Source organism: Struthio camelus, chromosome 5 (genome assembly GCF_040807025.1).
Source record: "Struthio camelus isolate bStrCam1 chromosome 5, bStrCam1.hap1, whole genome shotgun sequence".
In the NCBI taxonomy this organism is placed as follows: domain Eukaryota; kingdom Metazoa; phylum Chordata; class Aves; order Struthioniformes; family Struthionidae; genus Struthio; species Struthio camelus.
In genome coordinates this window covers 78,187,050-78,201,434 of record NC_090946.1, presented here as the reverse complement: position 1 = coordinate 78,201,434, position 14,385 = coordinate 78,187,050, and the positions used below count along the sequence as shown (strand labels likewise).

At 38.3% G+C, this 14,385-nt stretch overlaps 1 protein-coding gene across 3 annotated transcripts in view; it reads left to right on the top strand.

Annotated features, from left to right (window-relative positions):
• Nucleotides 1-14,385, top strand: part of ARID4A (AT-rich interaction domain 4A) — a 51,568-nt gene that overhangs the window by 357 nt on the left and 36,826 nt on the right. For 2 of the 3 annotated variants that reach the window (XM_068947431.1, XM_068947429.1), the window contains exons 2-5: nt 626-692; nt 2,383-2,493; nt 4,668-4,733; nt 5,616-5,706. In XM_068947431.1, the coding sequence (XP_068803532.1) occupies nt 687-692; nt 2,383-2,493; nt 4,668-4,733; nt 5,616-5,706 (274 nt within the window). In that variant the 5' untranslated portion in view covers nt 626-686. Of the gene's footprint in view, nt 1-625; nt 693-2,025; nt 2,102-2,382; nt 2,494-4,667; nt 4,734-5,615; nt 5,707-14,385 lie in introns of those variants that run through there. The other variant, XM_068947430.1, reaches the window with a different exon arrangement.

Genomic DNA, 14,385 nt, shown 5'->3' with positions numbered 1-14,385 from the left:
TCCCTCCCTCCTTCCCTCCGTCCGTCCGTCCGCGCGGCGCCGGCCCGCCCCCCCGCCCTCCTCCGCCTCCCACCCCCCTCAACGCGGGGCGGGGGGCTGCGGCGCCCCGGCGGGCTGCCCGGGCGCGAGAAGTCGGCTGGGCCGCCGGGGGAGGGAGGGGAGGGGCTCGGCGCGTCCCTCAGAAAGTTGCGAGGGCCGGTGGAGGGAGGGGAGGAGGAGGGGGGGGCGGCGGGGGTTGGGGCGGGGGGGAGTTGCCCTTGTTCGGCCGCCGGTTTCCCTCCGCCAGTTGGCGTGTGCGGCCCCTCGGCGGCTCCGGCCTCGCCGCCCCCTGACACGGCGCGAAGGCAGCGGCAGCAATGGCGACGTGACACACCGAGGTGCCGCCGGGCGGGAAGCGGCAGGCGGCGGCGGCCGCCCCGCTCGCCTTCCCGGTGCCGCGGCGGGGGCGGGGGCCGGGGCCGGGCTGGGGCGGGGCGGCTCCCTTCCCCCTCCCTCTCTCCCCCCCCCCCCCCCCGCCGCCCGCCCGCCCGCGCTGGGCTCCCCGCGCGGCCCCGGCCGCCCCCTCGCGCAGCGACCCACGCTCGCGCGGGTGCGCCTTCACTCGCGCCCTCCTCTTGTTTTCCAGTGTTTTCCCCTGCGCTTGTGGTGACGAGAAGAGCTGGAATCCCTCACATAAACCTCTAAAGATGAAGGTAGGCGAACTCCCGAGCCGGGCGCGGATCTCTCTTCCCCTTCGCTGGAGCGATTTCGTTTTTAATCGCGCGTCTTCACTGAGCAACAGTAGGATAAGAGCGGCCGGGGAGCGAGCGCATGCTGAAAATCCCGCTTCTGCTCCGCCTCTGAGCGAGCTAAGCTCTTACCATCGTGCAGCAGCAGCCTGCAAGGTCTGCGAGTTGTTGTCCTTTGGGCTAGTGTCTTTAAATGCTTCTTGTATCAGCAGCTGCTATTGCGAGTTTGCAAAACCACAGCTTTTGTCCCGCCTTAGCTGTTGCCATTCTTTGCGTGCAGAGGCTTAACAATGCAGGATAATTCGCAAAAGAGGGAAAAAGTTTTCTTGCCTTCAGAGATGAAGAAATAAGTGTTGTTCTGATTTTCCTCTTACTATTATTTAGTATTCTGTGCGCGTTTCCCGTACTGATGGACTTTTTCAGCATGGTAACTTTGTCCTTGTTTATCAATTTTTACAAGAACAAATAAAGTGAAACATTAAGTAGTAAAGTCCAGGCAAAAGAAAATATAATTAGAAATGGGTTTTTTTTTTTCCTCTCTCTCTCTGAAAATGCATAAGCAATTAAGTCTTTACAAAGGCATTTCAGGAAAGAAAAACTGTAGTTAACAGCCTTCTGAAAGGTTATATAAAATTTCTCTAGAGGTCTCTTTTAAGTCTGCAGAAAAAATCCCTCTGTATAAAATACTATAGACCTAACTGTAGGTATTGGGATGATAGCAATCTTAAATGTTTTAAATAATCTATGTGATTGGATTGCTTATAACTGATAAAATTGCAGCTATAATATATTTTATGCTGCCTTTTTGGGTTGAAATAGTTTCCTTTTGTAAGTTGTGTGAGAATGACTTGAATTAACCGTCATTCCTATACGTTCTTGCCCTCTTCATAGGGACAAGTTTCAAATATCAGTTCAATATCCCCAAAGATCTTTCTCAGAGAATGATCAGGCTGACAGAATTGCGGGGATCAACATCACTGGTGAAACAAAATTTCCTGTAACTTATTTATGATGTCAGTGTGAAATCAGCTGTTTAGTCAGCCTATTTGTTTTACATTTCTTAGCAGAAATATTTATTTGGCTTATAAAGATTTCTGTATGATGAAGATGCTGCTTTTTTAGCGTTTCTCTTATCTAAATTCTATTAGAAAAGGAAAAAAGAAAATAAAGAGTAGTAACTTCTTTCTTTTTTTTTTTTTTTTAATATTTAACAGTTAATTGTTCCATGCCCCATTTTGCAATAATTTTGTAGAGAAAAAAGTTTCAAAAATTATTTGGAAATGTTTGTTCAGAATATCTTAGGTAAAAACCATGTAATATTTAAGAAGATCATGGGCCTACTCCTGGTTCGTTGACTCTGCTGGAGAAGAATGGTGGGTCGTTGTTAGAATTCAGTTAACGTAGTCTAAATTTTAATATATATCACTCTCTACTTTTTCTTTTTTTTGTTTTTTTTTTTTTTAAGAGCGGTATGATTGCAGTTTTGAGTTGTGCAGATATTCTTTATGGCTTAAGGATCAATAGCAATAAAAGTTTAGATGTCAAATGAAATATATGACAGTGTAGCTACCGAGGACAATAATTTCTTCAAACGTGTTCTATAAAAATAAATAAGAGAGACTAAACTTTGTTCGTGTTTCTTCTTTCTTAATAGGCAGCAGATGAGCCTGCCTACCTGACAGTGGGAACTGATGTCAGTGCCAAGTACCGTGGTGCCTTTTGTGAGGCAAAGATTAAGACAGTGAAAAGACTTGTGAAAGTCAAGGTAGCGTACTGTGGTTATTGCTAGTTTCATCATAGCATCGCATTAAAAGGATTGTCAGAGAAGATCATGATTCTAAAGGCTGAAAAAGAGTCATCACTTTACACTGTGAATTTTAAAGAATACTTGAATATTTTGGTGCATTTATATTTTTGTGTTCTTTTCCTTTTTCTGTACAAGGATGCTGCGATAAGAGTGGGTTTAAAAATTACCTGTTCTGGCTATTTATTTCCTGTTCATAGTTTCCTTCTACTTGCAAGTGCATCAGTCTCAGAGCAGTCAGTTTTGATGTCACAAACAGAGGATTATGGCTTTATATGAGTAATAAGGAATGAGAGCAAATGCTTCATAAGCAAAAATTCCGTTTCATTCTAGCTGACGTTCTCAGTTCTATATCTTGGAAGTTAAGAAGCAAACGCAAAAAATGATTGAACATAAGAACAAAAAAGATGGCTGTAATTAGTTTCTTAGTCCAGTTTTTACAAGTGTTAGTTTTGAGCATCTTACTTCTAAGTAGTCTTGCTTCTAAAGTGCATTCCTTTTGCTGTAACTGATTTCCTGCGCAGGCACAGTGCTGAGACTTAGTATTCACTCACGCTTACAGGTCTGGTGTCGAAACACCCCCTTCCCTCCCACCCCTATAAAACATTACTTTGATATTGTATTATTAATGTAGGAAAACAAAGCATAAAACCTGGTTGCATAGAAGTTAATGCAAAATCAATACAGAAATTGTTCTTGTACTTTGTTCTCTCAAAATCTTCCCGCTTCCTACTTTCTAGTCTACTGTCCAGGATACGTAAATAAGGCATTAGTGACCCAAAAAACCCCAACAAATAAAGAGATGAAAGCTTCTTTTTATAACTACGCATCTAAGTTTTCATGTGCTTTAATGCTTAGATCAAGTAGAAAAGCTATCAGCCTCTTCAGTTACATATGTAGATCATATCGCTTTATCAGAGTGCTTTCCATGATAAAAAAAATAAACAAAACCAATCCAAATCTTTCAGTCTTTTTTCCTGTCTTAATGAATACTTCTAGAAATTTGTGATGTTCTTTGAAATCTGTGTTAACGAGATGCTCCATGGGAAGCAGCGTGCTGCTCTTCTTAGACTGACATTGTTGATTCTGTATCTAAAGTGGTCTGACATAGTATTTAGACTGTTCATAGGTGTGATTTTCTTCTTCTCTTAGAATCATATTATTTATTACTCCACGATAAGATTTGGAAGTATATCAGGCTACTATGAGTATGGTGGAAATTCCTGTCACTGTATCTCAATTATATTACAACAATTGAAGTGTTAACAAGCTAAGCCTGATCTTGTAATTAAGAGTATGTGGGCACACCCTGGCATGCTTGCCAAGTCTAGTGAATTCAGTAGTCTTTTCTTGAGTATCAGGGTTACCTGTATTCACCTCAGTGCTGATATAAAATGTAATGATTACATGAACTGTATTATTATCCTAAAGTCATATGAATAATATTTTACTTTACGTGCCTGTTTCATCATGCCACTGATACTGTTTTTATAGATACAGTTGCAGTGTGTCCTGTATTGGGGAGGTATCGGGAAGAGCTGGAAAACTGGACATCTTTATAGATTGAAAGAATGTTTCTGGAATTTCTAGAATTGACTTTTATTTCATTATACTTGAAGTGATTCATATCTTTACTATATCAAGGTAGCAGATGGGCTGCTTTTGCAGCCGGTTCAGTGATTTTAATGCATGTCGGATAGACGTTTTCCAGTTCTGTAGTAAACACAGAGCTTCAAACAGCATGTTGTTCATAAAGTATTGCAATTAGTGTAGATAGAGATGAAAAGCCCCTTTAGGCTTCTAATCTGGAGACCCAAATCCAGGCATATGCTGAATTGTGTCAAAATAGAACCTCAGAGTTTCATCAAAAATGTGTGTTCTTTTCCTTGTAATGGGTGATGCTTGGTTTGACTTTTCTATTTAGTTATGATATTTGAGATTGAGTAATAAACGTGGTACCTGGGCTTCCTATGCGTAAAGTTATCCGTGTCAAATGTTTTGCGTTAAATAACGTTCAAGTCTATTTGATCGATAAAGATTTTATTTTCTACGTTGCTGTCATAAAGGCTATTTCAAATACTTTTTGTATGCTATTAAAAATGCTATGTATAAGTGTGTTAATGAATATCTTTCAGGTGGTCCTGAAGGGGGATAACTCAACTCAGTTAGTGCAAGATGACCAAGTGAAAGGACCTCTAAGAGTATGTATATTGTGTGCCTCCTTTTCCTTGATCAAATAAACTGTAAGAGTCTTAATTTTGACATTGTTTATATGGGTACATCTTCTACAGAATTTAGATCAACAGGAGAAGACCTATTGCTTTAGATCAGGTTGATTCTGAGTAATCTTAACTTTTGTGGTCTCTATAGGCTGTTTCCACTTTTCCATATGGTATACTTCGTATGCAAGTAGTGTATACACGCAATGCCTTCTGTAACTTCTTATAAGTAAGGGAAAACTTGATTATGTGAAGCAAAACTCAAGCCTGTTAGACAATGGTAAATAGGATTGCTGTAAGCACATTTTAAAATAGATAACCCATATTTTATATAAAATATGGGTTTGCATATTTATTAAATGGAATGGTTATCTGTTAAAACGGATAGCTACTTGATGAAACACTGACTGCAAATTCAGCTTTTTAGTGGAGAACATCTTGTTTTGTCTCTTTCCTCTGAAGCTACTGCAAGAAGACCAGTGCACGTTGTAGCCTGTTACTGAAACTTTGGTCAGGCTGACGGTACAACACTGAATAAAAATATCTGAATTTAGAGCAAATTTGAAAATGTTGAAAAATACCAGAAATAGTCTAAACTGCCTACACAGCAGCAATAAAGTAGTAGTTACTTTGACTGAGTATTTGAACGTTTATTTCAAATTCGCCTTACTGCTTTACTGTCTACTCAGAGTTCAGCTAACTCTTACAAGCTATATAACTGATGTCTACGTTTCACAAAGTAACATTTAGCTAAAACGAGTCCTGAAAAATCTAACCTGCTAGAGGAATTAGTGTGTATATTTGTGTTTCCTCCATTATATGAGTTTGGGATTACATGTGACCTTAAGATACTCCCTTCTGCAGGTTGGTGCAATGGTTGAAACTAAAATGCCTGATGGATCCTTCCAAGAAGCTGTTATTAGCAAGTTAACAGATGCTAGTTGGTATACTGTAGGTGAGTAGCCACATGCTTTCACTCATGATCTCTTTGGGCAATGTATTTCTAATTATGGGTAGTTATGTAAGTAATTATATCTTGTATTGTAAGATCAGGGATAGGTTTCTGGAGACTTTTCTTCAAGTATTCCTCGTCTTGCTTCCTTTTCTACTTAAAGTTGAGGATAATTATTTCATGTTCCGGGAGGCTGTTGGAAATATAATTGCAGGACTGAGCAATCAAGTTTTAGTTGGCGCAGTGTATGTATGCTGATGCTGTTTTCAGTCACTGGAATTCAAATAATTTATTTACTCATTTTAAAAGATACAAACTTTACAATTCGACTTCTAGCTGAAAACTCCTGGCATATGATGAATGACTGAGATGCAATAATTCTTTCGCTATGTACAATCTGTTGCTGTACACAAGAGTAACATCTCTAGGATCAATAGCTTCTTTGCATTCTGAAATCGTTTCTCTTTTTAGTGTAATCGGTTGAGGGTCATATTTTGTATGAAGGAATAGGAGAAAGTGTTTTTTTTTTTTTTTTTAAAGAATTGGCACAGCACGCCTTTAAAAAAAACAGGGGGCATTCTTTCATGACTTAAAATTAACTTGGTTTTAAAATCATTTTCAGGTAATGATTATCTAAAATGAAATAGAAAACTGTTTTGCTTCTTGTTGGGGGACTCATGCCCTTTTCAGTAACTGAAATAGAAACCATGGAATCTAGGTTCAGTGAAATTTCTGTGTTGAACAAGGATTCACTGCAAGATAAATTTTATCATTCTGAATAATAAAAACTGCCTATTCTGTTCTCTACATCTTTCTGACACAGCTTGAGAGGTAGAATGATGAAAACCAGCAGCCCTCAAGTAATACTAGATAGGCCAATAAGAAAATGCAGTATTTGAATCAAGTAGCTTTGCAAGCACTCATCCTTTTGCACGGCTGCTTTACAGCAGTGGAGGGTTATGTTCACAGACTGGTGTGCAGGGAACATGCTCCTCTTAACTGACCTATATGTGCTACTCTTCTGCATTGCTTTTGACATTGATACTTATAAATTTTGGTGGTTGTTTGTTACTTCTTACTGGCTGCCTTGTATACTGAATGTGTTCCACATTGCATTATGTTCTTCAGTATTCTGTTGAGTTCTGTATAGTGTGAAGTGTCAATTATTTGGATTTATTAATGTTTTTCTTTAAGAGGGAAAGAAGCTGTTTTCAGTAGTCCAGCCTGTTTTGTCTTTTTCCATTGCAGGACATTAGTTTCTAATGTCTTTAGTGGGATCAGGATAAGGCTCTGACTGTAACTATTTAGAATGATTTATCACTATGTGATTGTTATCATTGCATGCTTTAAATGTGAGCCAGTTGACTTATCAATTGACAAAGTTCACTGCTCTTTGCAGTTTCCTTCAGGAGCATAACATTACTGTAAAATTCTAGAGTAGCTGTAAAATCGTAGTGTGGGTGAGGTTGAGGGGAAAGGCAGGATGAATCTGGAGTGCAGAAGACTTAAAGTCTACTTAGTTTAGTGCTATGATATGACACACTTGATGAAAAACATTGGACTTCCAACTCGGATTTATATTGACTAAGAGATTCACCATTCTGATACAGGAGAAATAAGAAATACTATCTTGCACTAATAATTTTATGGTTAGTGAATTAGTATTTCCATTTGAAAACACTTTCTAATTTTAGTTTTAAAATAGCATTGGCTGATTCTTTTTGTTTGAATTTGGATCAGAAGATTTACACCAGTAAACTAACCCAAAATATTCCTACTTTAGTGGTTAAAAAAAAAAAAAAACTTTAACCTGTTAATTGATAAAGTGTGGGTGCAAGTTTCTTTGTGCTTTTACATTTAGCAAGTAAACTTTAAATAACTCTTTTTGATTTTGAAGTTGGATTTTTTTGTTTGTTTTTTTTTGGGGGGGGGGAAGGGGAAGTTGCCTTTGAGCACTACCCTTCTGTCAAAAATCTGTACTTAGTGGTCAGATAACTTGGACTGTGAATACGTGACTAGCCTAGTTAAATGCAAACACAATTCTACTAGAACAAGTTGTTAAAGACTCCACAATAATGGATAAATCATGCCTGTCATGATTTTTACTTTCTTTATACGTTTATAAAATTGTCACTTCTCAGACAATCCAACCAATGGTTTAGTTTATTATTATCAAACTTTTTTTTCCAAATAAATGTCTTTGCCAGGTAGAATAGAGAAAATAAACTCATGTTTTCTTGTGGTAAAAACTGAACTCAACTAGTTTACCCTCATGCAAGTCTACGAGGACTGCTAGGATTTTGACAGAATCTGGAACTTACGGAGGTTTTTTTTTTGTTTATTTATTTTGAAGTAATTATAGGCTAACACACAGAACTGTAATACGACACATAGAGTATGTACGTCTCTAACTCTATAATAAAACACAGTTGTAACAAATTGGAGTTGTATTTAGATCTCAAACATTTTTATGAGCAGTATGTGGTGGCATGCTTATTGGTTTGCAAAGTAGAGGTAACATTGACTGAAGCAAGTAGATAACGAAGTCTGTATCTTAATAAAATGGTTATTTTAACTTTTAAGAGTTGAGGAAACTCACTAACTTGAGTACAGAAACACTGAGGCGTGAAAAGTAAGAAGCCATATATTTTAGCTTGCTGCTCCCGTTGTTTCTTTGTAGAAAATTTTGGATAGATGTGGGTGTATGTCTGTGTTATTGTCAGGTGAACACAGTTGAATTGCTTCCTTTCTAATAGACAGTCGACTACACTACTTGGCAGTCTTATTAACTGATTCAGTTAAGGCTGAAGGAGTTGAAGGGGAAGCAGGTTATACAGCCCTCTCATTTCTAGAATGTATTTCTGAGATAAATATGTTCTTGTACTGAGTTGGAGAGCGCAAGGGAAAGCTTACGTAGTAGTATGTGCTTTTCCTGTACAATTTATTTTCTGTTTTATGTAACATCTCTTTTTCAGTGCTCTAAAAGCAGACTGATAAGAATAGGGAAACCAATAATACATACAAAAAAAAAATTTTTTTCAAAGCATTAACTACAAAAATCTGAAAAACCCACCAAACCAAACCCCACGTGACCTGTGTCTAAAAAGAGATAATGATGTTTACTTTTGCAAATCAGACTGTCTATTCCTGAGAGGTACTTAAAGAAAAAAAGTCGCTTGAAATAACTTTGTTTTGTTCAATAGAGTGGACCAGTACAACTTCTACATTTAATTTGCTGTAGTACTCTGCTTTGCTGCCAACATAATGACAGAGATCCAGTGATGATCAGTTCAGTCTATTTTAACAGTAGACCTCCCGACTATTAGTGGTATTGCTTTGCTGAAAATAAGTAAGCTTGTATTTAATTGTTGCTGCCATGGAATCACTACTTTGCCTAGTTTTACCTAATAATGATAGGACTCTAGACTTTTAGTCACACTGGAATTTTCAGCTGTGATTTGGAAATGCCTTTGAAATTCGTCTCTCTAAAAGTGTAAGTAGGTGAAGAAACAAAAGCTGTTTGGAGTGAAAATTTAACAGTATCTGAAAACTGCCATTGCACAATTCAGCCCTCTCATCTACTCAGCTGAAACAGGTGGGATGACAGTAACAGCGGTTTAGGTTCTTTGGATAACAAATGGCTCAAATGGATTTAAAAAATATTTTTAAACTTAATTATTTTAAGTGAACTTAATTTACAAATTTTGGAGTGCTAAATCAATGCTTTTGAAGTGCTGAATATAGTGCTAGGTGATAATTGCTTAGCACCAGAGCAGGCTGTCAGATCTGTTTTCAGCTGAGACAAGTTGGAATTACGACTTGCTTAAGGTACCATCCACAAAAGCCTCTGTGAACTTGTCAAATGCTGCAGGTAAATACTGAAATAACCTCTGAAATGACTAAAAAAAGCCCTGAACAGCACCCAACAAAATGCATCGTTTCGTATGTGTGTTAAAATGGCTGTGAAGGCAAAATTGAGATGAGTATGACAAAGTTTGAAACTATCTTTCAGCGTTTACAAAAGGTCAGTGTAAAAATTCTTCTGTTTGTAACAAGTAGTTCAATTTTATAGAAATGAGCTAGTAGCTCAGTTAAAAATATTGCCTGAGTATGAAAGATTATTTCTTGTTTATAGAGCTCAGTATAATACTTCTGTATACCCTCTGGGTTATTGCTTATTTAATATGCTTTTATTGATAGTTTTTCATTTCTAGTATTTAGACTTTTTTCCAGCAAATAGCATTTTGAATTTATAGACTCTGGAACCAGAATTGAGTGTGTTTTATTAAAAATGTAATAAATTGTTCATGTAGTGCCTAATAATTGTTTTCCTCCTTTCATCTTCTCTGGAACCCATGTGCATTGATGGAATTTTGACAAGCCAGAAAACAGAGATCTTTAGGTGTATGTTCTTTAAGGAAGTACTTTGGTATCGCTTCTTCACAGAACAAAAAGCAATGTAGTATCTAAGTAAAAGTGATTTCAGTTGAGCAAACATGTTAACAGTTGTTGTTAAATCAGTCTTTTTTTATTGCCCCATCAACACAAAACAGTATCATCTTTCTTTTGACAAAACTCAGGTCTGTGTGTGCTGAATGTATATTAGCCGTATCTACAACTGAAAAAGTTTTTTTTTTTCCTCAAAAAAAAAAAAAAAAGGACCAAAGGCATTAAGCCTTCTGCTTTGTCTTGTGCTGGATAAAATGAGGGAAAAGTTGGGTTTTTTTGTTTTGCTGCTTATATAAAGGGAGAACAGGAAAGAGAAATGGTTAGATTCCAGTAATTTTTCCTCTGAAGTGAATCGGAAATATGGAGGGGGAAACGGTGAGAGGCATCTGCAGTTTCTAGCAGACCTTGCTCTCAGCAGTAGGGCTTTACATACTATTCAGAATAAACGGAAGAATGAATCCCTGGTTTATGAGAGACGTTTTTCAAGATTTATCTAATGCCTTCATGTAAGAGCAGAGATATCTTTCCTCTTTCAAAATTATCTTTATGTGGCAACATATTTCAATATAACTAGTAAAGATTCTACTTCTGTCGTTCTTTACAACTCTGTAAAACCAATACACAGAATTTTCCTTTTTGGCTGCGGTACGGTGTGCACCAGCATGGCCCAACTTTGTGCGATAGACCGGACCACTTTTGAGGCACCTCTGTGAGCCGCATACTTCTGCTTGTGCTGCTGTCCAGACTCACATGGTGGTAACTGCCTCCTCTCATGTGGTTGCCGTGGCAGTTTGTTGGGAACGCTGTTGTCTGAGTGAGTGTGCTAGGAGGGGTTTGATACCTAACCACTTGTCCTTGTGCAAGTGAAGTTTTGGGTAGTCCAGTAAAGTTGCTCTGCAGGCCAGGTACAGGCTGAGTCACCAGTTGCATTGTTCTGAGGTACCACATTTAAGAGGGAAGGTGATGCCAAAAAAAAAAAAAAAAAGTAGATACTACTGTAGACTGTGTCTACAAGTAGATACAGTCCCCCTCCGTGTTGCATGGGTTTTGGAAATTCTAATTCGCAATTCTGAGAATGATTATCGGAAAATGAACTGAGAGTTACATCCTAGGACTTCTAGGAGGAGGATTGGTAACTGAAGTTGTTTATAGTCACATTTTCCTATTTTAAAAATTATTTTCCTCTTCTAGGCTGTGTGGGGTATCTGTGTTAACAAGAAAAAAATTGACTTGGTCCTAGCTCCGCTAGGACTTCGAGCTCCTAGCATGTATCGCTCCTCTTTGAGGAGTGATAAGTTATTAATGCCACCACAGACAGTTGATTTCATCCATGCTAGAGGTGTGTGGGTTTGTGTTTTTATAACTTCTATGGCACGCTTGTTACAGTATGTACAAAACACTTGTCGTGTTTGTGTGACTGGTTTAACCAGTTCTTCTTCACGGCATCCTGTTGAGTTCAACCTCCCAGAAACATCACTTCATCTTCTGGCTCTGTGTGTTTCTGTCATTTAGGATTCCTAAACCACAAGTATTGTAGGGGAGCTGTCCAAACGTCCCCATGTAGCTAGTGCTGTACATCTTCCTGACCCACCACAAATGCAACCTTTTTGTCTGCAAAATGTTGTTTGGGTGGGTCCTGAGGAAGCTCTGTATTTGTCTGAAATCTTTTCGGAGGGCATATCATGATCTGAGCGTGTCTGTGGCACATCAGTAACTGTACAGTAACTGTGTTGGTTGCTTTCTGGGCAACCTGAAAAGAAGAAAAATCAATAGCACCACCTCTTACACTTGTGAGTGATGAGGCAGCATGCAGATACAGGAGCAGATGTGACGGGGGAAAAAGAACAGAAACTGAACCTTGTTACTTGTTAGAAGTCAAGTGGGTAGTGCCTTTCGCTATAAAATCATTTTTGTTACAATGTGAACTGCATGTAAAAAAAGTAATTGTATACAAAGAATACTGCATGGAAAGTACTTTGGCAAAAAGCATAGGAGTAGAATTTTTTTCTCTAATCTTATTATATGTAACAATAGTATGATTGCTATAACATATGAGAAGAAGCAGTTTCAGACAAAGTAGATTTTTGTCTGTAAGGTGATAGTCCCTTAGGAGTAGTCTGCAAGTTCACGCTTCTGTGTTTTCAATGATAGTTCATATACGCTTCTGTGGATTGAACAGGCGCTTATTTAAAATAATTAAAAAGCCGCTGATTCTTGTAGTCTCTACAACAGCATGATACACTGCAGCATCTTGCTGTTAAGCCCTGTCACCAGGATGAATTCATAACAAGTACAGTCCTTTTCTACAACGTTATTCAACAAGTATTACATGGCTTTTGTACTTTCCCTATTGCTTCCACAGTTGGGAGGAAAAAAAAAACTGCAAAGCATGCACACGCACGTTCATAGACGCACAAACTCACGCAGTCGTAGCGTCTCTGATGGTGTTCACGACTACTTTATCAGGCAGCTAGTGAAAACAGAGGTGCATGATGATGCTGCAGCAGGTTTTACTTGTTGATTTGTACTTGCATTGTCTTGGTAGCTTTAAAAGGTTTTGAATGGCAGGGGGAGAAACGAGGTAAAAATGTTTGCTTGATATACAGTATAGACTCTTTGCTGCTTTGGGCAATAGCAGCAACATAACTTGTTGAAGCTGGCGAGCAGGTGCTGCATTGAGGATCGTTCTTCTCTGTTCACATGCGTCTTACAGGACTGCCTTATTCTGGTAAGGCTATGATTGCTCTGTGTGTAAGCTGTATTGTAACTATTATGAGGATGTTTTCACAAGTGTCCTGCTATGTTTCTCCCTCTGCCTCCTTTTTTAACCTTAAGAATATTTATGGACAAAAAGTAGTTAATAAACTGATTTGCAGTGTTTTTTGGTGAGTTTCTGCATAGTTACAAAAAAAGGTTTTGATCAGTTTGCTTTTTAAAATCTCTTGTGTAAGTAAGTGAGAGCTAATGTTGAAACAGCATTTTTGAGAGGAAGGATCAGGATTATTTTTGTTACGGCTTAAACAGTATATACAGGCCTACTATAGCCAAGGCGTGGAAGATTCTTGTTCATCAACAGTGAGTTGAAAGTTACACTGTTAGTTGACACTCAGCTTCTAACCAGAGAGAATTTTGTTGTTGACTTTTCATAAGTAATGCATTGATTCCCGCTGGAAAGTTTTGCTTCTCTGTTATAGTTTTGGCTTTCCTAAGCTTCCACAAACAAAACATTTCCATTCTGTTTCTTTTCTGTTACTATTGACAAGGTTGGGATGCAGTGAAAGTTTGAAGATTTCCATTTTACTTCCACTGTTTAAATATGATCTATAGGGCGCTTCCCTTCTTTGGAACAGAACTAGAACAAGTGATCATAGCACTGTAATGGAGGCTACTTTAGGTTTTGCTGCTTATCGTCCTTTTTCTCCTGTCAGTGTTCTTCATTAAGCAGCATGTGTTGGCCTGTGGTCAGCATCAGTGTTGCTCTTCTCACTGTAATTCCTGCTTTATTATATTGACTTTTAACTAGTAGATTTAGGTCCATGGCTAGTATGTATCATTCTCTTTCCAGAAGTATTTACTGAGGTAGTCAGCTGGTTTACTGTATCTCTGCAACAAGTACCTGCCTACTTTTTAAGATTAGGCAATGGTGGTACTTACAGGGCTTCTGCTTTTTCATGTTTGTTTCTTTGGAAGGACAGAGTTTTAAGTTCCTCTTCTAAAATAAACACTGTGGCCCTATAAACGTCTCTTCTGAAAACTATGTGATGGGTTTACAGGGAGATATCTCACTCTTCTCTCCCTGTTTTCTTCCCTCCTTAACACCGCTGGTGATGTTTACCAAACATTTTCTTGTGGAATAGAATCCATACAATTTCTGCTCTCAGAAATGTTGGACTTGTAGCGTTGACTTATTTAACTTGTTAATTACTTTTTCATTTTTTTATTCAACGTTAATTTAACAGATTTTAACTCTCTCTTTGTAGTATTAAGCAGTTTAACTAGAATTAAACAGTCATACTTCTGTATGTGATTAGAAACAGTAATGAAGTTGTAGACTATTCTAACAGTGTATTGATTTCTCTTGCTATGACAGCCATCATAGCATCAAAGTATTGCATAGCTTAAAAAACTACAGTCTGTCCTGCTGCTTATGTTTATGAAGTCCTTAATATATGATAGTGTACCTTGAAAAGACACTCTCTTAAATCTCTTAGGACTTGTATTAAGAGTCATGCA